The 26244-nt window shown below is 36.0% G+C and overlaps 1 protein-coding gene across 3 annotated transcripts in view; it reads right to left on the minus strand.

The window, feature by feature from the left end:
• Positions 1-26244, minus strand: part of TRAPPC12 (trafficking protein particle complex subunit 12) — a 50542-nt gene that overhangs the window by 11220 nt on the left and 13078 nt on the right. For all 3 annotated transcript variants that reach the window (XM_058835148.1, XM_058835146.1, XM_058835147.1), the window contains exons 5-8: positions 25789-25927; positions 14693-14805; positions 8075-8147; positions 4501-4574 (exon numbers count right to left, since the gene is read on the minus strand). In XM_058835148.1, coding sequence (XP_058691131.1) covers positions 4501-4574; positions 8075-8147; positions 14693-14805; positions 25789-25927 — 399 coding nt within the window. The remainder of the gene's footprint in view (positions 1-4500; positions 4575-8074; positions 8148-14692; positions 14806-25788; positions 25928-26244) is intronic.

The raw sequence follows: 26244 nt of genomic DNA on the forward strand, positions 1-26244 counted from the left end.
CAACTATAAGCACATAAACACTGACAACTCCTGAAATGTGAGACTAGAGGTGAACATTAAGAGTGTATGCACTCTGTTGGTGGTCACTGCATCCTCTTTCCATACAACAGCACAGCACATCACACCTCTGCTTACCCACCCCATGCCTTACAGTATCTGCCACAGGAATAGGACCCATTTTTTCCATGAGATGACAAGAGACTAAATTATTTAAGTCCAGAGGCAAAAGCAAGGATGGCCTGAGGATGAAACTGTGAAACATCATTGCATCTAGGCTCACTTCTAAATACAATCTCATTCTGTGGTCACCCATGGATCCCACAGTGAGTTTAATATGCATTTATTATCCTCCCCACACTATGATGAAAGCATTAGGAGATTTCTTGAATATCCTACTGTTCTGTGGTGAGTTATAGAGGCATCTTATCTGACAGTTCCTTCTGATGGAACACACTGTAAAATAGATGATATTTGGTCTCACTTACTAAAGACGGTTGTCATTCACTGTTTTGCTAATGTGACATAATACAACAGAGATTGTCTGATGGAATGATAAATACACACCATCTCTGAGGAATGAAGTCTTGATTGATACAAGGTGTGGTTATGAGGAGTAAAACATATTAAGTATTGCCAGTAAAAACCCTGATTACAGCTTGTGATCTTAAGACTTAGAGATGTGGTGACATACTGTCATGGTCTTTAATTGAAAAAGATTAAGAGCCTTTCAATTTTCCACACCTTTGCAAAAAAATCCCAGAAGGTCTGAAATTACACTATTTAGGATATAAATGAGAATTGGCCTATTGTTTTATAACTCAATACCTCTTTTATTATGAAAATTTGGGGCTAACATTACCTATACTAATCCAAAATAGTTCTAAGAAGCCACTGGACCTACTTGCTGGAGTATATTTTTCCTTCAATGCAGCACAGTATAACTTCACTTCCCTTCAAGGTCACTGCATTACACATTTTCATATTTCCCTCATCACCACCTTAAGTACTTAATTAGAAATAAGCATAAATGACCAAGATGTGTAGAATGGTGAGAGTAAGTTCAAGGAACCTTAGACTAAAAACCTCCATACAGTCTATCTCAATAGACTTCAGACAAGGAGTGGATAGTTCAGGTTCTGGGGAGAGAGGACAGGGATAACTAACTTATCCTTCCTCTCTATCTAGTGCAGTTGTGGAAGGGTTATGAAAGCAGAGATTCACAGTGCTATGAATCCAGAGAGCTGTACTGCAGCATTCAGGCAAAAGACATGATGATTCATGCAGTCTTTCTCCTTTAAATCATAGAAGAACCGAAGTCCTCAGGCATCAGTCTCTTGTGTCACTAGCACAAGCTGTTACCTCCTTCTTGGTACCATTTTAATTGTATTATACCCAGATTAAAATAAATTCTAATACTTTTCTTTTATGAAGGAGAAGCTCTACAAAAGCTAACACAACAGTGAAGAAAACTAAAAAGCACAAAATGTGCCTTTAATTAGAGTGCATTTATAATATATATGGAAAACTCTTAAGTGTTTATTCCTCAGAGAGATAAAAGTCTGTAAGATAATGTCAAAAGCGATTTTAGCTCAGATGAGAAGAACTTAGAAAGTTTTTAAGACACTTCCATGGTGATTTAGTAAAGTGACAGGCATTTTGCAGATAGACTTTTGAAAAGAAACAATGCACATCATCAGCTGTACGTTAAATTAATATTCCCCTCATGCTGCTATATTCAGGATGTGCTTTCATAGTGACATAACAGTTCTTGTAAATGGAAGTCTGCAGTGAGAGGTTGGACCCACCTTCCCCTCCTGCTGTATTTCCACATCTTTCCTTAAGTTGTCTCTTGTTCACAGGAAACAGGAAAGCTGTTTGATATCAGTTGATACAACTGCAATCCATCATTTCTTTGTCATTTGGTTAAGTTCAACAGTGGGGCACAGAAAGAAGGTGGAACCCATTTAAGAAAGGTTATACAAAGAAAGGGAGATGAACAGGAAAGAAAGACTGCCTTGAACTGCTACCAAACTGTCACTGGTCACATGGATAAAGGGACGCAGCAGGCAGAGTTCAGTACCTAGGGAAGATATTCCCAGGCTGTAGGAGACACAACTGATTTTCTGTGTCTGGGTGAATCACTTTGCCTTCACTCACTACCTCCAAAACAATATACCCTTCCATCTCAAAATTTAAGGAGATGTTTAACTATGAAACAAATAAGGCATACTTTAAAAGGCAAAAATCATTGTACTACATAAACAGAATTCTTTGATTCAGGTAGATAATGCAGAAAAGATATTACATGAAATAAACCTAAGGGTTGAGGATAATGAAAAGAGATTTAAATAGTTACAGGGCCAATATCTAATCTTAGTTTTTTTTAATTTTCAAGTGTCAATGCTGACAAGATTGTTCCCTGTTAAATACTACTGTAGTTTTTTTGGCCAAAGAAAGAGGTCAGTAAAAGTAAGATAATATGTTTGGAGTTTTTTTTCATACCAAAGTCACACAGTTTCACTTTAATAAATTATTATTATTATCATCATCATCAACTACTTGCCCAAGGTATTCCATCACTTAACAGTACTTGGGGATCAAGCATAGTCTTGCAATATTGCAAATGGTCACTAGATGGCAACAGATGGCGATGACTTCGAGAATGAAATCGCTGTTTTTTCTTAAATTGCATACACTTGGAACACTAGAATAAAAACAACTGCAGTTTTTGAAGTATATGATACAACAGCAAAAACGGGTGGAACCGTGTTAAATTAATATAATTGTTCATGGTAGAACTTAAAAAAGTGTGTTTAAAACTTATTTGAATCGATTCATGCTGAATACTCCGGAAGGCAGAGAAGTTGACTGCAGTACTGCTGCATGTTTGAATGGTCTGGGGATATTCCTGAAAATTGAGACTCACAAGTACCCTACAGCCAATGCACTGAAATGCAAATTTTGGATGGAACTAATTATGCATTAACATGCAGTTGTGCATAATTTGGAAGTTATTGTGAACCATAAATTTCTAATTTAATAGCGGTGAGATAGGTCCTAAATACAACCGGTCATCTTAAGAAGTATCTGAGCTGCAGTATTTCTGAAAAAATGATGATAATTGGTATTCACAAATATTTCTGTTACTCAAAGAAAATAGCCCTAACAAGACCAAACCAGAGGAACTGTGTGTGCATGTAATTTGTGTGCACACATGAAAAACACGAATTAAAAAAGAATTCACATCAAAAAATAAAGTGAAGTTCTTGAAAATATATATACCAGTATTTTTTTATTTATATATTCTACTTTGTTTAGGATAACAGCTCATGCTTTTCTTCACTTGCTTACTGAAAAAGAGAATGATTTTAAAAATGAACCTGCCATGTACCTACTTCAAAAGACAAACTATTTTAATGAACAATTATTTATATGCAAGACAGAACTGTTCTTATTACAATTTAATCATGCAAACAAATGTATGTTTCCCCTAATTCTAATAACAAGAATATTCCATTTCATGTAAAGCTGTATAGCTGGCTCTCATATTAAAAACACAACAAAAAAGAAGAAACCATACTTTTTTGAGGTATTGTAATATTAAGAATGGATCCTTGTTTGGGAATTAGCTCAGTAAACATCAGAGGATGAGGTCTGGCATGACCTTCGAGAGTCTAAGTGCAGGGAGCCAGGAGTGCAAATCTTGGCCTGTGAAGATTCTACTGCTGACAGCCCTGCTGCAAGGCTGTTGCTGCTAATTGATTTGTAAAGCACAGTTTAGCTCAGGATAACAGCAGTCTGCTGCAAGAATGGCGTCACCCCAGTTTTCCTGACCACATCATGATTGGCAGAAGTCGTTTCATTTCTACTTCCTGAATACAAGGGGAAGCTAGGACTGTTGCACCAAACAGAGTATAACTGGTTAAAAAAACATAAGGAGGAATCAAGGGGGAAAACATCAGCAGTGAAAGCTAGTCACTTTTGCTTTTATTGCTTTCTTTTCCACCCCTACCCACTAGTGAGGATTTAAACTTGAAAGAAGACATATTACAACTGAAATCAGTTGACAAGGGAGGATGTGTTGAGATGTTCCAGATCTCTATCCGATACAAAAGCTACAGTGTTACTAAGCCTCACAAACAGGGCAACATTCCTAGTGCACAGTTTGAAAAAGGCAGAGCACATAATAGCTTTTAATTAGAGCATTTAGTTAAGTGTTTGAAAAATTCAATTTAAAAATGCAAATTCTGTATTGTTATTGCATGTTCTCTAAGATGATTTGAGGAGAAATAAGTACAGATATGCTCCCAAAGAACATTACTGCAAATAGCTATCTATTAAATAAGACATTATTAAGCCTAATTAATTCTTCAATAAGCAAAACCTTCATGTACTGTCAGGTAGTCTTCCCTTATCTCTGCACCAGTAATTTCACTTGCATTTTCTCTGACATTCTATTCTGGAATATACGGTACCTCTGCAATTCTGCCACCCACGTACCTTCATCATTAGCAGACAGTTTGCCATGGAGTACATCACCCGGCCCAGACGTGACCTCCACAGCTGAACAGAGGCTGCAAAATAAGAGCAGCTTGTGAATTTGCACAAATAAATTAGAGGTTCTTTCTTGCCATCAATTATCGGTCCTATGAATTACGATTTTGAAAGGTCCCCCTCGTTAACACCACTGGGTTTTAGCCTAGAATTTTTAATCCTCAGCCCTGCTGCAGCACCAGAGAATTCTGCATCTCTCCAAGGGAATTGCTCAAGCAGCTCTGGGTACCATACACAAGACAATAATGCAGAGCAGTAGACAGTCACTCAGCTCTCAGCTCAGGCCAAATATTAAACACCAAAATAAGCCACACATTTTCCAACATCAGAACAAAAGGTGCATAAAAGGATTCAAGTGATAATGAGCAACAGTTTAAAAACATGTAATCTACAGCATTAAATGTGATAAATTAAAAAAATCAAACATAGCTAGAATGTAATTCCAGAACCAAAACATGCAGAGTGAGAAATGTCTGAGTCTGGGACTGTTTGTGCTTGCCTCTGGCTGAGAGATATGCTGAAAAAAATCTGCCAAGCTTGTCTGCTTTCCCTATTTTCCTGGAGCTTACAGGCATTAAAAGCTGCAGCAGATTTCTAGCTCTTGCTTTGCAGACAGACTCCTGATGTTGCAAGAGAACAGTTCACACAGACCCTTATTTTCTCTCGTGTTACAGTACCATAGATCAATGCTAGGAATATTTCTCTAATCCTCAAAAATAAACATTAGGACTATTAATTTACGACATTTGAAAAATACATGTATCTCAGTCAATCAGCTGTCAAGGTCACTGTAATGATTTGAAAGAGAAAGGGGGAAGGGAGAAGAGGCTATTTCAACCAAATTGTGTTAACTGAGACTAGTCATTTGTATCATTAATGTAGTCACTGATGAAAGCATGGCAGATTAGACAGATAATTCTTTCAGCACACAAAGAAGTCATTACAAATAAGAGTGAAATGTCTACTGCCTTTCCTAAAAAGGAAAACTCTTTCCATCCTCTTCAACAATAAAACAAAAAAAATCCAACCCATGAATATTCTCAAATTATCTTTGTCAGAAAGAGGCTTATAATGTAGGGTCCAAGACTAAAGCTGGTATTTCATCTGCAATACCTTACCTTGTATTTTATGTTTTAGAAATTCCCCCATGACCACACATCCCTAGTGCTACTAATGGAGATGATACTGTAAGCCATGAACAAATACTTCATGACAAATTCCTTTTCTTTCCTTGTAGGTATCAATAAAATCTGAACATAATTAAGTAACTGCCATTCATTATTTCACCTAAGTAAATATCTCCTCTTTTGCACATCCTTGTAGTTTGGTAACCACAATCAGTTTTTTAGGACTTAGGTGACAACAAATTAGATGTTGACTCCTACACTGGAGACATCCAGGTTTCATGTTAACGATCAGATAGCACCAGCTGCAGTTCTCAAAAAAGGACTTGAAAGCATGCAAACCAGATGTCACCAGCCTGTGCTATAAACCGAACAGGAACCAGGTCTGGAAATTCTGTAGCTCTGTGGGATGAGGCTTCTTAGCACTGGCAGAAAGGGGTTAAAAAAAAAAAACCCTGCAAAGCACTAAACAAAACCAAAACCCAGCAGCAGATCACTGTGTTTTACTGAAACACTCTCTGCAGGTCCATGCCGCCATGCTTCCACTCTAGCATTTGCTTTTCCTTGTTTTCATCAAGGGCTCTGTACTCCACACTCATTTCAATAGGCACTGTGAAGTTACAAAATTGGCATCTTACAGAACGCGTTACCAGGCAAGTGGTGCAATGTTAAATCTCTCTGCCTGCTGAAAAACTGGCAAATGAGGTGCTCTGTTCCAGGCAAGAGATGCACGTGGTAAGTTGATTGGTGTTGCACCTCCTTACATCAGCAGCATGGAAATTACATGCTAAGCATAATCCCCATAATGAATTAGGGCTGTCTTCATATGAAGTTAATAAGGTTTGCTTCAGCAAGTCTCAGATGAAAAAAAAGCAAACCCATTATTAAGCCTCCTGGAGCTCCAAATGCAGAGACAAAGCAGAGAGGGAGCAGACCTGGCTGACCTCCACAGACAACAGCAGTCAACAGCCTCTGCAAAGGTCCCATGGGCTTTTTGGCAGTCTTAAACCTAGAGGCAGCTGCACAGTAGACATCTAAAAATCTCTCCAAATTTTCTGCAGCTATGTCCCTTGATAACTACTAGCTGCTGCTTTTCTAACTATGCCTCCTCCTGAGCCCATCTGAGCTCAGAAGCAGAAGCAGAGAGGAAAAGCAAGGAGCCAGTAACTCATGAGTGAAGCAGACTGCAGGACACAGGATAATGATACAGCTAGGAAAAAGTCCTTGCACCTTAAAGGGAGACCAACACCTTGGTTTTAAAGTTTTAAAGAACAAAAGATGTGCAGCTGAGGACAAAAATTCTGGCAGAAGGTGCTAACAGGAAACAGTAAGTAGGAGAACAGAGGCAAAAAGAATATTAGATACAAGAGAAAAGAACAGAAACTCATTAAATGCTCTGTCTAATTTCAATGTAAGATTATGTCCCTGTTTCATAAACCTTTTGAGAAGAGTAGTAAATGTATTCATTTGACTATATGTGTAAATACCTTTGTGATATATGCTTCTCACATGTGTTTGTGATTTTAGGACGCATTCAGAAGGTGTATCACATCAGGTACAGTGACACATTAAAGCAACTTTTACATCCAGTCCAATTGAAGACCACATGGAAAAATAGTTCAGACAGGTCTGCACCCTTCCACAAAGACAGTTTAAAGTAATTATTTATAATTTTTTTCTGCTATTAACTCTATCCAGCCTCTCCTATCTCAGAGCCTGACTTTTACTTTCCAAGGGCTCTGTGTGAATGGTCTCCTAGAAAGAACTTGGTAACATTCCTTAGACTGTTAGCTAAAAGTGAAAATTTTTTGTTTTCTTGGTGTGTGTTTTTAACTTGCTAGGCATGAGGGGTCCATACAAATCTACAGCAATGCCTCCTAAAATGTCTTGTCTAATTTTCAAGTATACTCAGATGACCTCATAAGATGACTCCGGAGTCTAAGTACCATGCAGCTACAGTGAGACTCAGCCATCTATGCAGCAGCACCCTAAGCCAGAGTAGCCATGGTATGGGGGTAGTTCAATCTGAAAAAACTAAGTGGATGGCAAACATGAGGTTTGAGGCGAGTCAGTCAGCCAAGGCTTAAGATGAAACACCCATCGAGCTGTAATAGCAAAACACTTATATATTCACCACTAAAGGATAACAGCCATGTTGTTTTTCCTAAGTAAGAAAAAGAATTGATTTATTGCATGAGTTTGATCAAAGGCAAAACTGTGAAATTAATTCCAGCAAAAAGTAGTACAAGGTGTATCATTTCAGGGGCTGAGTAGGCTATAAGATTACAAAACTACAGCTTTAAGCAGTCTGGGGCAGTCTTGTGAAAACTTCTGCCACACTTAGGCAATCAATAAAAACACACTGTCTGTGAAAAAAATGTTTAAAGAATACCTACCTTGTCTGTTCTCCTGTGTAATGTTAGTCATACTTCCATCTTCAGCTAAGCCTTGTTCCAAATTTTCTAGTATCTGTAGTAATTTTTTTAAAGTAACCAACATGAGTTTAAACAGCACTATATATTTAATGCAAATTATCTACAATGGACAGTCTCTGTGTAAACCAATTCATGCAGGAATGCTTCATTTAGGTACAGTTCAAAATTACTGGTTATTACCATAGCTAGATCAATTGCACAAAGTAAGAAAGTCATGCTACTGTAGAAGAATGTTAGAGTTCAGTTTATGATACCTACAGAACATTAAATGCCAGCACACTCTAGGGTCATACACATTTTGTTAAGTAAAACAGGAAATATGCTCCACCAGAGAATGAACATTAATGACTGCAATGAAAGTCAAAACTGATTTTTTTCAGAGAAGGCCACAGCCTCCTGACTTCTTCACCCTCAGTATGGGCTTTAGTTTCTTTAGTTCCATGTTTTTGTCCTTAATGAAGTATACCTCTTAGTTCTTACTGCAATTTCCTTCTCAAACTTTGGGGTTTATTGCTTTTTTAAATTTATTGTAAATTTTAGATCATGTAAATTGTTGAGTGAATGAAACATCTGTTGTTTTATTGGAAAGAATGGAAATGTATACTTAATGAAGCTTGTATCTGAAGCACTTTTAAAGTATGCATACAAGGCTCCATTTGAAACACAAGTCAACTTTCCTTTTCCTAATTCCATTACAATTCTCCAAATTCATTTTCCGGTTCCCACAGATGACCCCATTCTTCCTACTACAGCTTTGGTTAGAGAATGATGCCTGAGATTTCCTTAAAAAACTATTAGGGCCATTTGCTGTTTAATCAGCCACTGTGGACACCTAATGAAGGAAATACAAGGCACTGCCTCTTCTGGGGACTAAGCACACCTCCAAACAAAGCTTTCAGTTTCTGGCAGTTTAAGAAGTAATTGTCTTTTCCTAAGCCAACAAAGTATTCCAGTTGTGCTCAGTGTTTCACAAAGGAACACTTAAATCAACACAAGTCCTCAAAAGAAAACTTGTAGAATTAATCTGGCCTTGGAAAGTGTGTTAGTGTTTTGTACAGCCAATCAAGATAATCTGTACCTCCAGAAGGTCATCTCATGCCACCAATTTTAAGATCATATTAAGCTGGAAGAAATTGCCCTATGAGTTACCAAGCCCTTTTCACAGACCAGAGTAAAGTTTTGAACTCAAGTTCATAAATTCAACTACAAAGAACTTAAGAGCAAGGAGAGACATACACCTAGAACATTTACCACCTGCCAGCTGAGCAAGGTTAATTCTCCTGGTAAGAATTTTTAGGCCATGATAAATAAGGTGACACGGTTTACTGTAAACTTTGGTGAGAGGGCTAGACTGAGCTGCCTTACCTCAGATTTTGAGAGGCTCTGAGCATACACCAACAGACACTTAGCTGACAGGTGGCAATTTATGAGCTGGCAGTGGCATGCCTGCAAGACTGACTTTCAGTACCACTTTCAAAAGCAGTGCAGCCACCTAGAAATCACTTAGAAACCAAAGTGCCACCTTTCAGTGTTGAATGCCTAGTGTACAATAAGACACCTTGTCAAAAAAACCCCACATTCTTCTCTCCCACAAATCCAAACCACTTTATAATCTACTTTGTGTAAAAACCCTGATCTTTCTCTTCCCCTACAAAATATCTAGTGATTTCCTCTCAGATTCAATAAGGCCCAAAGTTCCTACTCTTGAAATAGTATAAACACAAGGGCCCTTCATCAAGGTGACATGCTGTCTTGTTTAAAAAGACAACATATTTCTCTGAAAATCATTCTCACTAAAATAAACAAAAAGGGAAGAATTAGATATTAGCATACAATTAGAGTATTACATTAACCATTCTGTGACATTACTTGGGGATATCTAGCTGTGACCTCAAGCTCAACATCATTAAAACAGAGCTCAGCAATGATTTGAGGATAATTGTTTTATTCCCTAGGTTTATCTCTCTTTTGCCCTGAAGTACAAAAACATCACCTGCAGTTTTTCAGTATTGGCCATTTCCCCATTTTCCAAGAATTGCTTAATAGTAACATTAATGATTCTGACAGTTTCTCAGTGTAAGTTACTGCATTTAGTCAATATGAAATATTTAGGTGGTAAACTGTTTATTCTAGCAATATCACAAGACATAGCTCTAACCACCCATGTTCCAACTATATGAAGAAAAATGATTGAACACTTCTACAATTAAATTCATCAGCTTTACATATGACCTGTGCTTTTTCTTGTTTTGAACACTTACCATTATGCACACAACTTAGTTTCACTGGCTAGTATTATTTCACTGAGTCTTCTGTTTCATTCCCTATGTATTGCCTGTATGCCAGAATTACTAACATATGCATACCACCATTCAGGCTTTTTTGGTGCTTCTGGAACTGTGGCTTTTTGGGTAAAGGGTCATCACAGGTTCCATGAACTTAACAAACAAGGTGTCAAGACAAATATCCTGCAGACTGAAGGAACATATGAAAACCAGAAAACTTATGTCACCTTAGCAACTAGAAGCTTATAGTAATCAAACCTAAGAGACTGGAAAGTTCACCAATCTGGAAATAAAACAGAAGGCCAGGAGATATGGAAGAGTGTGTATCAAAGGACCATGGAGGAACATAACCACTCATGAAGAAGAGTGGTGGAACTACAGAAGTTGTGGCTGATGGGAAAATGGCACAAAGTATTTTTGACAAGTTTTGCAGAAGTAACACATGCAGAGGCCTTTTTAGGAAGCAAGACTTAACCCACTTGCCGCTGCTCCTCCCACCTGGTAAAAGTGCCCAGTATGGCTGTGGCAGTTGAGGGATTAGGGTTTAAAAGTGAAATATATTGTACTATGAAATGTGCAAATTTCCAGGAGCTCTCCCTCAAACATCTAGGGAAGCAGAGGTACATACAAACAAGACAAGTTTAGACTTAGCCTGACAGTTGTCCTTTTCACATTTTGGCCTCCAGCTGAGCATTTTTTAGCCTGTCTTCAGCATTATCAGCACTAAATAGATCATGCTTATGTTTTTAAATGAACACTTGAAAAGAACAAGTCCTTTTGTGATTTAAGTTACTATTGTCACTTTTATTGCCTGGCTGTTCAAAGACTATTTATTTCAAGGTGGACTTAGAGGTCCAACAACTCATTGAGGCAGTTCACGTTGGGAAGACCAGCAATAACAGAGATACCAACAATTTCACTGGATTCCTACCCCAGGCTGTAACAGCCATTTGGCACTACAGATAATTTCTTTCCCAAATGTTGCTCATATGGAAAAAGATGCAAAATATCTAAACAGATCTTGATCAGACACTTGCAGGAATACTGGAAAACATAAAATCATTATTACAGGAAAAAAATATATGGAAACATATATTCAGGAAAAATTAAAACAACATTTTTACACTCAACCACCAATCCTGCTTCAGGTACCAGAGATGTGTAAATAGATGGAGGCTGTAAAGATCAAGTAATCAAAATAAATACAGTTCCATCTTTAAGTGGAATGGTTAATCTAAAGCTGACAAGTGTCTGTAGAGTATATACAACAACAAGCAATAAAGAATTTAGCAGATTAAAACCAAGTATTGGATGGGAAAAAAACCTCACCGTTACATTAAGGAAGAGAAATGAAAGACAAATTTTCTTATGATCAGAATGCACTACCATTAGCCTGGAATAACCTTCCAGGGCTCAGATGTGGCCTCAGCACCATAGGCTGGCTCATTAAAAACTACAAAACAACCTTGCATTGCAGAGAGAGACTAGGTGAGCTAATAGGTCTTCTCTTTCTTCTAGCTTTTATGACTCCAAGATCATCTCATTTACATAATGATGATTCGTATGCCCTTCTGTAAATACAGATGACCGAAGATTATTTTTCCACTTTTTAAAATAGGGAGGTAAAACACTAGAGGCTTTTGGTTGAAAGCTCCCCAATTAATTCTGTTATAACCCAAATGGTTCCCAAGTGTCACATACAAATATTAAAACTAATGAGTGTACATCCTTTATGTTATGTTTGTGGTTATGCCATGGGTTTTTGTAAGTATTAGAACCATATTCTTGAACATTCCAGTTGAGATAGAGATTATTTAGACAAACACCATTCTGTACAAAAATCAAAACATATACAGTGTTTTTTATCAGCCAGCCTTGATAAAAATAAATGATGATAAAACCATCAAATGGTTAAAATACCACCCATTTACAACTGTCTTTTAAAAACACACTTATCTTTACAAGCTGCCCTTTTTCACACTCTTCTTTCTACAGCTGTCCTTGACCTGCTCCAAAAACTAAGGTACTTAAATGAATACAAACAAATTAAGTAATCTGCAGTGAGGTATGTAGAATAACTGATCAGAAATATTTCAAAGACAGATGTTCTATTTGTTAGTAGTTATCTGTTTACTGTACTTTAAAGAAGCATCCATCAGCACAGACAATAGCTTGTCCTGGCTACTGTATCCTGGCTCTAGAGGAAGCTGTCAGAACCAAAGGGATATTGTTTTTCTTGCTGCAATTGGACACACAGACACAGGGAAAACCTTCCAAATTCTGACACAGGAAGGCAAAGGCCAAGAGGTGACAATCTCTGAACCAACACCAAGAGCAGAGAACAAGAGACTCCTCAGAAGAGCTCATGGAAGATGTAGAGCCAGCTTTAAAGCAGCCTTCTCCAAGAGTACAAGGGATAACAAAGCATCTGCAGTGACCCAGGTCACTAGCAATTGATGAGCCTGAGAACACAAGAAAGAGACCTGTTCTTCAAGAACTTAGTGGGCAGGGAAATATGTATATATTAATTTATAACTCTACTTTATTTCTATTTCATCTTCTTCACCATATTAAATGTCCCTTATTTAAACAAATAATCAGCCTAGTTCATGTTCAAACAAAATCTTTTATTACAGTTTAAAAGCTTCCTTGGTACACTGACTATGGTCTAAGGATATGCAGTTGTAGAGAAACATCAGAGGCAGATCCACCTCAAGGCTGTAGATGACTTGAAGATATAAAGGAGTGTGTGTGGGGAGAACAGAGTTAATTTCCTTTTATTTCACTCCTCTACTGACCAACAATCTTTAAGCTGCAGAGAATCATGGCTGATCACACTGTAACTGAGATATGGCCATGTCAATCAAATCTGCCAGATGGCTGATGGATACCCTGCTCAGCAGTCACTCCCTCGTTCACATTCAGTTTTCTCTCTTTGTTACAAGATTAAGGAACGTAGAAACCAGTTCAGTTTTGGAACCTAGTGGCACCTTCATGACTGAGGGCAGACAGTGAAGCACTTAATACCAGATTGCATAAACCCACGATGTGAAACAGCCAATCTCTTGCAGACTGAGGCAGGCAAATGTTTGTAGAAACACCATGAAATCCTACAATAGAACTGGTATGGCATTTTCTAGAAGAACAGAATTACTTCAAATTGAGAACTGTTTATGAGGAAGAGGGCTGGAGAGAATAGCTGGCCAGTGATATCAGATGAGAGGCAACAGCAGTCGTCAAGTGCTAAGAAGTATCACTTTTTGGCCAAATTAGATTTTTCTCTCAATGGTTTCCAAATCAATTCTTTCCAACTTTTTATAAAGTGCCACTTTCACCTCTTATTACCTAAACCATTCATTTTTTTCTCTCATAATAAAAAGAATTGGACGTTTTACTGTAAACACTTGGTTTTCCTACACATTAATTTGTTAGAAGTTGATTCCATATACCTAATGCCATTACAACTACAGAATTAGCAACTGTCATATCCCTGCACTTCCCTTATCCAAGTTATTTTAAGGAGTAAATATAGGAAACTTGCCAGGAACACTGAAAATGAAAAGTAATCATATGTGGTTATCTTACGTACAGTTTTGAACTTTCAAGTGTCATAGATAAAGCAATAATGTTGCATTTCTTCTACAGTTTACCACATTGTAAAATTCACGGTCACTGGTGCATTAGACTACTTGGGAAAGATTTCTGTGGAAAAAACCATTTAAGACAAATGCTTATGGTTCAGGGTTGCTGGTTTTAGTGGGTAAAGTTAGTGCTCACAACACCATAACTCAAATTTCAGCATTGACAAATCCCATGTTATAATTCAGGCCATAATTATTATGGCATTTGACAAAACGAAACAAAAACCCCAACCAAACTCAGCAGGTTATATTTACACTCCTAAATGACTACAGTTTCTAAAACCGGTTATTTGGACTATTTCTGAAGGATCAAGGTCATTAACAACTGTTTTCAGCAAGCTGGACATGGCTGAGTGAAGGAAAGAAATCTCTCCTACTTGCCCTTAAACACATCTGCTTACTGTGCTCCACATCTTGACTAGCAAAAGCATGAAAGTTGTCTTCTGTTCTACTCAACTGAGCCAGAGCTACCACAAAGAAGAGAAGGATCTCTCTTAAAATGCAAGAGGCACTTCATTACTTTTAATAGCAAATTTCTTATTTGCATCAAGACGGAGTAAAAATGTCATAATTGAAACCTAATGTTCTTTATAAGGACAATAAAATTTATTTCTTAAACATTAAGAAATGTAAGTGCCTAGAGATGCTGTTACCTTGGCGCAGATTATCTTCATACTGTGCAGTCTGTCAAGTGATTCCTGAGGATTTCCTAGGTACTGAGGAAGTTCAGCATGCAAAATCCGCATGGAGAAAGGAACCATAGAACCTATAAACACAATTAATTTTGTTAAGTGTTTTTGCTATAAGGACCAGTTTGTGATTTGCCTAAGTTAAAAAAGGTATGTCTCACTAGTGTTTACATCACAAATACGTGATATAGTGGATATAAAAATACATAAATTTTTCCTTCACATCTTTTTCTTCTTCTGATGAAAAATGCGAAAGATGAGAAAATAGGAAACTTACTCTTAGCTGTATCATGTGCCATGTTTAAAATGTTTTAAATAGGCAAACACAAGTAAGCCATAATCAGGAAGGCAAGAAGAAGGTGCACCTAACTGAAATTTTTCAAAAACCAGTTGTACTGGGAAGTGTAATGTTTCATTGAAGATTTCTTTTAACTAATTAAAATGAAGGATTAAAAAAATGAAGTTTACTCAAGTTGTAGCTACATTACTAGTAGCATTTAATAATTATGTATATTTTACAACCAAAGTAGAAGAAATAAGATGAAATTACTGGCCTTCAAAGTATGCCTGTGAAAGAGATATAACCAGGGCATACAAAACCTCTTAGCATATTTCTGTGTAACTTCTGGTGCATTCAAAACATCAAAGAATAAGGAATTTAAAGCAGTATTTGGGGTGAAAAAGAAATTATTACTGGTTTACTGCTACTACTGTTGTTATTACTATTATTATTATTATTATTATTATTATTATTTCTATCATCATTATCATTATAATTAGTATTGTCAAAGACCTCATTTTCTACATTTATGGGCATCCTGGCTGACTTCACAGGCAGTTCCAGGAGTTTACCTGACCCCTAATGCGTGTAACATCTTGCTTTCAGGTAACTGCATAATCCTGATACACAGACAACAATAACGAATGTGAACTAAACACCACTACTGAAACCCAATCAGCTGGCATAATGGGGATATAGGCCTTGCAAAACACCTTGCCACTGATGGCTCAGGATGTAGCTTTTATATTTTTCAGATCCTGTACTGCTTTAGTGTATAATTCTAAAACTCCATAGCCTGTCAGCTACTGTTCTCCCATTTTATTCAGACAAAACAATTCCTCTCCAGGCCTGAAACTCAAGGACACCTTACTGTCTCACACCCCGAGAGATGTAAACAACAATGAACTGGGGGAACAAACTTGGAGTAAATGACTTTATTACCTGAAGCTGTAACTGGAAGATTAACTCCTGATATGTAAATGGACCAAACTTATAAATGTATGAAAAACTCGTGGCCATCGTCCATCTCGAAGGTGTCTGAGTGCCCAAGGTGCACCTATTGAAGGCCTTCAATAAATACCCATTTTTATCCTCTTAATTTTGTCTAGTCTCTGTTTTAGGTAGCTATTCCAAGGCACCACCACATTTCTAATATTTTAATATGTACATTTGCTATACACATATTCTAAGGGGATTTCTCAAGTTACCTTTTGCCTCATCTTTTCTCAGTAACAGGACTCAGGAGCTTTCTAAATAGATTTTTGCACCTGTTCTTAACAGGTTTGTACGTCAAAGAGGTAAATGCTATACAAAATGAGTCACTCACTCTAGAATTTTTTTTAAAGGTTGACAAAATTTTAATCACAAGACTCACTAATTATGACCTTCACAGTAAGCATCTTACATTTACATAAATTCTCTTTTGCTGATGTTAACTATTCCCGATGGCTTCCCTGACTGCTATGTTCCTGTAATGGACACACACATGAGTTTCATGCATCATCATACGTGGAAAACACATTAAGAAAATAAATCTGCCTTTGAAGTTCTGTTAAGAGACATGTAGAAGTTGATTCAACCAGTCACAAAAGATGTGAAGTATTTAGTGTATGTATTCGGAATAGTGCCTAGCATGACAGAAGATACACAGTCAGTTTAGGCAGTGTACAACAACAAAAAGGAAGTGGAAAATAATTTAAGACTAAATTCCATGCCAAAATACCACAGAAAAATTGCTTTGCAGACATGTTGCAAACTGCACTGAAACCTATGGAAGCAAATCTGAACTCCAGCTGGTTCTATCTCTACCACCTCTCTGATGACCAAGTTCTAACAACTCCACAATCCAACAGTAATCCTGCCAAAAAGAAAGCTGTGCCTAAAACCAGCTAGTTTGGTACTGCTCTTTTGGAGAAGGTAGTCTTAATTTACTGATGATGCACCTTCTGCTGCACTCAAAGGGATTTCTGAGGCAAAGGTAAAAAAAGGGGGGAAAATTTTTGTAAAATCTGAAAGAAGCTGAAGTTTTAGTTAATGACTATGCTGCAGCATTGTCAATTCTGAACAAGTTTGTATGATTACATCCTCTTGTAAAATGCAACAAAAGGTCACTTCAATAAACACTCCTACAGAAAAATCAAATTACTATCAGAACTCAACATACAAATACAGGCATTTAATGGAGCACAGATGAAACATCTCACATTATCACAAATACAGGTATTTAATGGAGCACAGATGAAATATCTCACATTATCAATTTTTAATAAAATTTACATAATGTTTTGTTATACAGTTTTTTTGAACTCTGTATTTTGTATAGTATTGATCTTATGTATTGCTGAATAAAACTACTCTACTACAATCCCTGTGAGAGGAAAGAATAACCCACTACCAATCTACATCATCAGAAGTGGTGTCAGCAGATGTCAGAATGATGAATGCAACTACAGGTCAACTTAGACTCCATAAGAATCTGATTTATTTCCTTTTACAACTAAATCCTCAGTTGTAACAAGCACTCAGAACTATATTACTTTAAAATGTACTGTATGGATGTATTATTTCTCAACCGCTTAGTATTTCCTTCATAGCTTGAGACCAAAAACCATTCCAATGAGATCCTCAGTAGTACATCAAGTGTGGTGACAGACCTCTTAAACAAAACCAGAAGAAAGCTGGCTCAGGGTGTAAGGCTAGTTACTTTAATGGATTTTTAAACCAGAATTTGTATTACAATTTCTCACAGGAGGATCTAAAAAAACTCTAGTAGTCTGTTTTGTCTCTTTCTTTATGAAACTCATGGCATAAACAGAAGAAATTTTACTGTAAACATCCAGCAAATCCATCCAATCAATGTCTGTTACTTATTGCTTATTAAGCAAGCTACTAACTTTAAATAAAGTATCAGAAACACTAGCTCTTTCTGCCCTCTTCCTCAGTTTCCTTGCAATCCTTCTGAATAGCAGGAGTTTTTTTTGGGTTTTTTGAGAAAGCACAAAACTGTACACATGCTCTCATACAAATGTCACAACTGTGGAAAGAAGATGAGAAAAGGAACGCCCTATTACCACTGGTAAGGCTTTCTTACCAGCCCAAATAAACAGTAATGTGTAATTTCAGGTCAAATCAGATGAGCAAATTGCTCATAAAAAACCTGCAGCACTTATTTAAGCCACTCAATCCAAATATAGACCTTAAATATACTGCTTATAAATTATAAACTCTTGAGATTTTTGGTTAAGTTTATTTTCCCAGGTATGTTTGTGTCTACAAGTAAACTTCTCTTTAGTTAAATTATATGTGGTATGGGTAACGTATCTGTTCAGTTCCTACAGTAATGGACTGATTTTCTGGTTAAAAAACAGGTCATAAATTTAATTAGATTTGGTAAAGTTTTCAATGAGTGCTACTTATATAAGGTGTCAACACAATTTATATACACTTCCCAAAAAGAAATACATGTCAGTAATATAAAATACATGTGAAGAGATCCGTTCACCAATGCAATTCTGTAACTGATTAACACCTGTGTTAGAACTGATAAGAGGTGAGACTTTCAAAAAGGCAAAAGAGATTTTCAGAAAACACTGATTTTCATTTCACATTGTCTAGTTCAACAAGAAAACAACTGGGAAGAAGTAAATGACATTTGCTGATGACTCGAAAAGATCAATAATAATAGTATTACGAAGAGCTGAAAGGCAGGTTCTAGAATTTGGAGTACAAAATGTAATGAAAAAAAAGATGAGCAGGGAAAAAAACAACTATACTTCCCTCAGTGAACACACTTATATTGTGAAAAAGGGAAAAAAAACCCCAAGAAAGTAGGATTGACTGCATTAACACTGAGCTGCAACAGAAATAATACATGTGCTTGTTAGATTAAGGATTCCATTATCTTGCCTGAAAAGTTTCACCTTCTCACTTTTAGGCCACTTAAGGCATAAAGGGAAAGAAGTATTTCTTTGTAATAGGTTTCTATTATAAGCAGGCATACATATCTATTGCTGTGGTATCCCACTAGGTTCAAGACAATTTTATATAAACACTGAATTTATCACAGACTGTCTTTTGCAAAACAACTCTGAATCAAGACCACGTACTCTATTATATTTCACTTGGTACTGAATTTAGCAGGGCAACATGTCAAGGAAGTATTTAAAACAAATAGCATATCCTGTAATTAAAATGTTTAGTTAAGAGCATAGGAGAATGAATTTTGCTCTCTACTTCATACTTATGATTTCTACAGTAATGTCCTCTTACACAGTAAAACTATGCCAGCTAAGCTTAGATAATTTCCACAAAAGACAATACCCTACAATTACTGCTATATACTGAAATTTTATTTTTAAGTTGAACAGCTCTTATTCTAGCTTGTTATTTTGCAGCTGACCTCTGCTGCTCCTCTTTAGGGGTTTCACAATAATATACAAAAAATTTATAATGGAAAATGGTTAAATTTTAAGACAATTTTTTTAGCAATCACTTTTAAATACACTGGAGATTTTTATTTTCAAAAAATGTGATGTTTGATTGTCATTTCACATGAATTAATCTCATTTGTATATATATGTATTATCAGCATACAAAAGGCAAAACTAAAAAGTAAAAAAAGGCCTACTAAAAGGAAAATGGATACACTGAAAGCATGGGAACAGAAGAAATAAAGAGCAAGATCAGGTAGAATTTTCTAAAACCACAGATTTCTATTTCAATTTCTTTATGAACAGCTGCATATTTTCATAACTGTCAAAACATAAACATCACCTCATGTCAATCAAATTTGATCTGCAGCCCTCACCTGCAACCCTTTTGAAGCACAGAAGAGTATTCCAATGACCAGCTATTTTATCTTTGAATTTGCCTGTTGCAAACCAGTAATCAGAAATGCTTTCTGATCTGCCTTCTACAGCTTGTTCAACAAATCTTAAATGCCAAAAAGCAATAGAAGATCAGATTATCAATTACTTAAAAGATAAAGCAGGATCTTTTAACAGCAAAAAACCCCAAACCAAAACAAAAGAAAGAATTCTTTCCTTCACTGGGTAAAAGAGAAATATACAAAATCGAGTTTCTGAAAAATATCCAGGTTTTTACATATACATAGAGAGAGATGGATATGCTTGCTTTTATATGCACCAGCATACTTCTACCAACAGTGTATTAGTATCATCTACAGGATTTTTAGAAGGGATAATGTAGTGAACTTCAAATCCTAGCTTCACTGACTAGAAATTAAAAGTACACTTAAAAATCCCAGTTCAACAGACTAGATTCCAAGTTTTTGTTTATTACCTTCAAGCCAGAGAGGATGAAGATGACATAGGAGACTAAATGTTTGTACACATTTAAATGGTTGTACCATTTCAATTAATTTAATTGAAAATTTTATCTGAAATTATATGCTTGCATATACTTCACAATTTAACTGCACATAATCTAAGACCAGAAACTCTGAATCATGATCTGGTTTTAAAAAGTTTCAAAAATACTTCTTCAGTAATTTAGAGTTACTTGCATTGGAGAAAGGCAAACATAATAAAAAGAATGCAGGAAAACTCTACAAGAATTGCCCTGCAGCAAAGAGATCACCCTAATCTTACCTACTGATAACTGTAATAAGGCAGCCCTTAGAAATTTGTTGCTCATAGTACTAAGAATGCTGTGTAAAGCTGGCACTGTCTACAATGAGACTCTGTAGCCTTGTGAAAGAATACAATTAAGTATTTTAGCAGTACTCTACCTCCTTAGATTATACATACACTTCTTAACTAAAATATCTGTATAATTTCAGAAAAAAATCTATTTGCATGTCTGAGTAGCCTGAATAATCAACTGGAACCACAACTTTTGAGTGGTATTTATTTAAGCTGTATTAGCTGATTTTACAGGTAGACAGTAGCTCTGAAGCAACAGAACAGTTCCACTAGAGGTTTTAATATGTTTTTTACTGCCAACGTAAGCTTGAATGAAGAATTTTCCTGAGCAACTTCCAAGACTGAATCAGTCTTACATGGGGAGTGTTAACTTCAGGCAGTATTTGTGGTAACACATGAGAAAAAAAACAGCACCATGTGTAGCAATGAAGTGGAACATTTTTCTTCTGTTTTCCTGCAAAATTTATTAACAAAGAGGAACACTCTAAGATATAATTTCTTTAGGCTGTGCATTTCTTCACTTATCTTTGTGATAGGTAGAGACACTAAGGGAAGTAATCAATGTAAAAACAATCTTTTATTTTAAATCTTTTTTCCCCACAACACTTCACATTCTGCCACAATTATCCCACTAACTAAATCTGATGAAGGTGAAAAAAATGATGATTGATAGCATCATCTGACCCCATAAATTTTAAAAAGGGGAACTTCAGCCAGCCTGCCTCACACAGACAAGTAGAAGAGAAAAAGAAAGGAAGACAGTAAACTCAAAATGGCCAAACATCACTGTAGAGGCATCATATAAAGCAGATAATTTCTCCAATCCAAGTCTGTCCTTACTTATGGCATAGGCTGACATTCAGAAACAGGACCAAGCTTTAGGTAGACCTTGCAACTGTACTTAGTCATCAGCACTATACACAGTTGAGATGCCTGTAAAATGTCTTTTGTGGATATTAGAGAAATACTTTATAATATGTGTTAAGTAACTGTTTTCATAGCTAGCACAGTTTCTCTGTATCAACGGACATAAAACAAGTCTCTCACCACAAATTTTGCTATTTTATAAGCTTACAAAATGTAGTAACAATTATTACAGTTCACCTTAGACATCAGTGCTGAAAACTTGTTAACAACATGGGTTAGTGACAGTTCTAGACCATGTATGGTATGATTCCTTTAGAACAACTGGAATTTCGAAACAGAATAAAAGAAACAAATGAAGACCACTGCTTGAGTAATTAAGGACACATAAGAAATGAAATCTCACACTATTTTTTTCTATCATTTTTTTTCAGATATTTCTGATAAAAATTCTAAACACAGTGGATGTTAGTAACGTCACAGAAGTATCACTAGTGAAAAATGCTAAAGCAGTTGTGATATCTAGAATCACACTATTTTATATATAGAGAAAAAAATATATTGTATATATATCATTTATGTTATTTTTTCCAACTATCACTATCCATCAAGAAGTACCATCCTATTGCAGTACACGCTAGTGTATACCTAGTCCCAACACTGACAAACTTTTAAAAACCTTGTGTTGGTACTGACCAGAGCTCAAGGGAAGGAACACACTATGAAGTATGTTTCTAGAACACATGCAACTAGATATTTAATGCCATATTCCTTATTTAGGACCTTCCCACCCAATTATTTCATATAGAGGAGTACAGATGATGCTACATCATCACAAGGAGAATGAAAAGGGGAAAAACAAAGAAACTCCACCCCATGTTACATAAGATCCTGGTCAGGGGAGCAGAAGTTCAATTTTTACTTACACAGAACTTATTTTTTTCCCCCTTTGCAATGCAAAATAAATTATTCATAAGTTTTGTAGCTTTAAAAAACTGATTTTGGTAGCATTAAATTTTCTGGAACTTACTGCTCTATTAACCAGAAATAAGACCAAATTACCTCATAAAAGAATGAAATAGCATTTTAATGTTCCATTTTAATTGTTGGCTCTCACAGGCTCAGAAACACATAGGCATTACCAATGGAAAGGCTGTCTCAGGTTAGGCAAGCTATCATATGAGAGTTTATTATGTATCACAAGGAACACAGACACATGTTATGAATAGAAGTGGGTCAGACGGCGTAAATATAAAACTAAAACCTCTTAAACAAATTCCTGAAATCCATCTGTCATGGAGAACAGATGACAAAAATTCAGCCTCATATATCCCACACAGTACAATGAAGATGTGCAAGAAGCAATCTGAAATAGGGTTCTTGACCTAAGGACCTACCTATTATGAAGGAAAAGAATTATATGTAAAAATATGACTTTATAGCTTCTTTATGTAGATGAATTTAAAATAAATAAATCTGTAAGTAAGGAATTTTAAGATTTTACTAGAAAATGAGAACAGTTTGTTCTCTGCTCCTTATCAATCAGGAATGATCTACGAGTATCTTAGCCAACCCCACTGGCCAACACAAGGATCCCAGCAGAATCAACACCCTGAGAGGCTGCACTCCTACGGGCAATGGAGATGACTGAACAAAGAGCCCACAGAAGCCAGGAAAGGAAGATTCCAGAAGAACTAGATCTTACAGCCTTACATGATAAAGACAACAATAATGGGATCAATGCATACCATGGCTGCAAATTCCATACAAAATATGAAGAGGAAATGGAGATTAGCAGCACTGCTGAAAACAGCTTTAGGTGAGATTCAGAGGAAATTAAGAGGACTATGTTGGCCATGTTAAATTAAATTAATGGAAAAGCATCTTTCACTTTTCATACAATTACTTGTAACTTAAATTATTTGAGATAGACTTCTCAGAGATTAATGGATGAAGGGCTATTCTCACTGCTGTAAGTTTTGAACTCTCCCTACTTCACACATAAAACCCAGAAAACTTCCTAATGTACTACATTTTTTATTATGACTATTTAGAATAAAAAGAAATATGCAAAATATTATCTGTATTACAATTAATGGGTACATTATTTATATCTATACTCTCACTTCTTAAATTGACTTTAAGTGCTTAGTCCATTTATATACCATGAATCAAAATTAAAATGTTGAAATTAAGCCCTTTTCTTTTATGCTTATTACACCGCAAAATGATACATAAAATTGCCAAAAAGCAGTGGATTGTGTATTCATACTAATATACTTCAACCAAAATATAGGAATGATTTATCTGTATTTTATTATTTAAATTAGCTGGTTAACAAGGTATGTATACTAAATTTCTTTATCCATAATCCAGCATAGCATAGTTTAACACCAGACAAAAAAATAACTGTTTGTGTTCTTCCACATCCCTGCAAATGGCATTTCTCTCTCCTCAAAACTATGTACGGAATGTTGGATAGCTAGTCCCACATCATAATCATGTTGGATGTATATGAGATATCTACAACTAGCAGGTCAGCTCCATACAACCTTGATCCCATTTTCCTTACAAATGATCAGACCATGGTCCCAGTTTGTATGTTCAACTGTTAAAAATTAACTGAAGCATATAATTATGAAACAGACTATCTTCCTTAAGCTCATCTTTTTTTACCATCAATATCCTCCTAACTTGTATGAAATAGCCACAGTGTTTGAGTGATTGCTCCAGGACCCAAAGCCCAGTCACAGGACAGGTGACTGATTTCAAGGCCAGGCCAGACTGTCCTGAACTGCTGCCTCCTGTATCATCTGTGGCATGAGCATTCAACTGCCTCCAATATTGACATGACCTGCAAGGATTTTTCTTAGACAAAATAGTTTATTTTTAATATTGAAAAATATGTGGAGACATACATATGGCCTGCAGAACACTACTATTGCTGTAGCATCATATGAACAGCTGCCCTAAGATCCAAAAAGCTCTCCAACCTGATGACCAAGACCTCTTTCACTCTTCCAACTGACACAGTTCTTTCTCAGTGGATTGCCTGTGATTACCCGAAGGACGATGAGTACCATAAGCGGGAGTTGCTCTAGGCAGTACACACTGCTCTTGCAGGGCTGCAACTAATCTTCTGTATCACTAAACAAAATGATCTGCACAAAATCATGAACTTTCTGACAGCAACTTCCCTTCCTCAGCAACCTTAAAATCTTCTATCTTTCTACGTTACCCCATCAAGGCTACCAGCATCTCATGTAAATTGGACTGCAATTTTTCAGAGTAGAACTGCCTGTAACAACTGCATCTTACAAATGTTTCATTACACACTGTGGTTCAAATACAAAAGCCAAAGAACATTAAGAACACTCAACAGTGTACTTGCATCAGAGAATTATTCTTTTCTAAATAACAGATATAGAAAAAATAAAATTTCAAAATAGCCTGAACAAGAGCAAAATTGCCCTTAAAAATAGCAATTTTTCAAACCCAGACTTCTGGAGAACTAGAATATCCTGAGCAGTGGAACTATGTGGTTAATCTATGAGCTATTTGGAGCAGTGGGAAGTAGTGCATTTGTAACTTGAGACAAGCTGCTTAAAAAGAATTGAAGCTGGTGTCATTTTTGTTCTCTTCAATAATGAGATACATAGTAAATCTCTGGTTTTTACTTACTTTAAATTATTTAGCAAATAATATTACCTTTAACCATGTTTCAATAAAGGAGTAATATTAACTTAGTTCTAAATTTAGGGTTTTTTTTAGGAAATAACACCTTCAGTAGCATATGGGCATGCAAATGTTAAAAACAGCATAGTGATACTATCTGGATGAACTGAAGAGGAAAAAGCTCATACAGTCTATTTCCACAAACTCTCTCATCATCTTTCAAGCCTATTTTTGGGTAAAATGAACTATTCAAGTTTGGTAGTTTTTAATTTCAGTATCATAGAACTAAAATATTACATTTATTTGTAAAAACACTCCTCTGCAGCAGCATCATGAAATACAGTGCCTACCTGTTGCTCTACCTGTTGTTACTTTTTATCACTACCTCCATAATGTGAGAAATACTTAATGTAATAATCAATCATGTTCTTCCAGGAAAAAAAAAACCAAACCAAAACCAACATAATTCAAAGCTCTCCAATCCTTTAGGCTTAAAATCCCCCTGAATCCAACCAATATTTTAGAATGACTGATAAAAATGGAAAAAATAAAAGCATTTAATAAATCAAGTGTTTTACCTTTACGTCCAGGGTATACGTTAGGGTAATATTCATAATAAAGATCCGGCTGGTCTAAATTTCCAAATGGTTCAAATTCCATTTCTGCATTTTGGAACAGATTCAGTTTTACCAGCAGTGCTAGTCTCACAAACCACAGCTAAAAATTAATACATAAGAAAAAGGGAAAGACAAGGTCTGTTACTAGCTTCAATTAAAACCCGCATCCAGTACAGTTTCAACTTTTCCTGATAAAAGCTGAGTTTCCCTGTTACTGCAAAGAATCAGGATTTATATTTACCTGCTCTTTTACACAGTACTTCTCATCAAATCATTAAAACAAAACTCAGAGGACCAATGTTTAATTGTTTGTAAAGGTACTAAGATTTCAAAGACAAAGCTTAAAAACTAGGCTGCTTCAAAATTAGAACATCACTCTTTGAAATGGGTTAGCATGTACAAATTGTCAATCTGGTT

The sequence above is a fragment of the Poecile atricapillus genome, chromosome 3, assembly GCF_030490865.1.
Source record: "Poecile atricapillus isolate bPoeAtr1 chromosome 3, bPoeAtr1.hap1, whole genome shotgun sequence".
NCBI classification, from domain to species: domain Eukaryota; kingdom Metazoa; phylum Chordata; class Aves; order Passeriformes; family Paridae; genus Poecile; species Poecile atricapillus.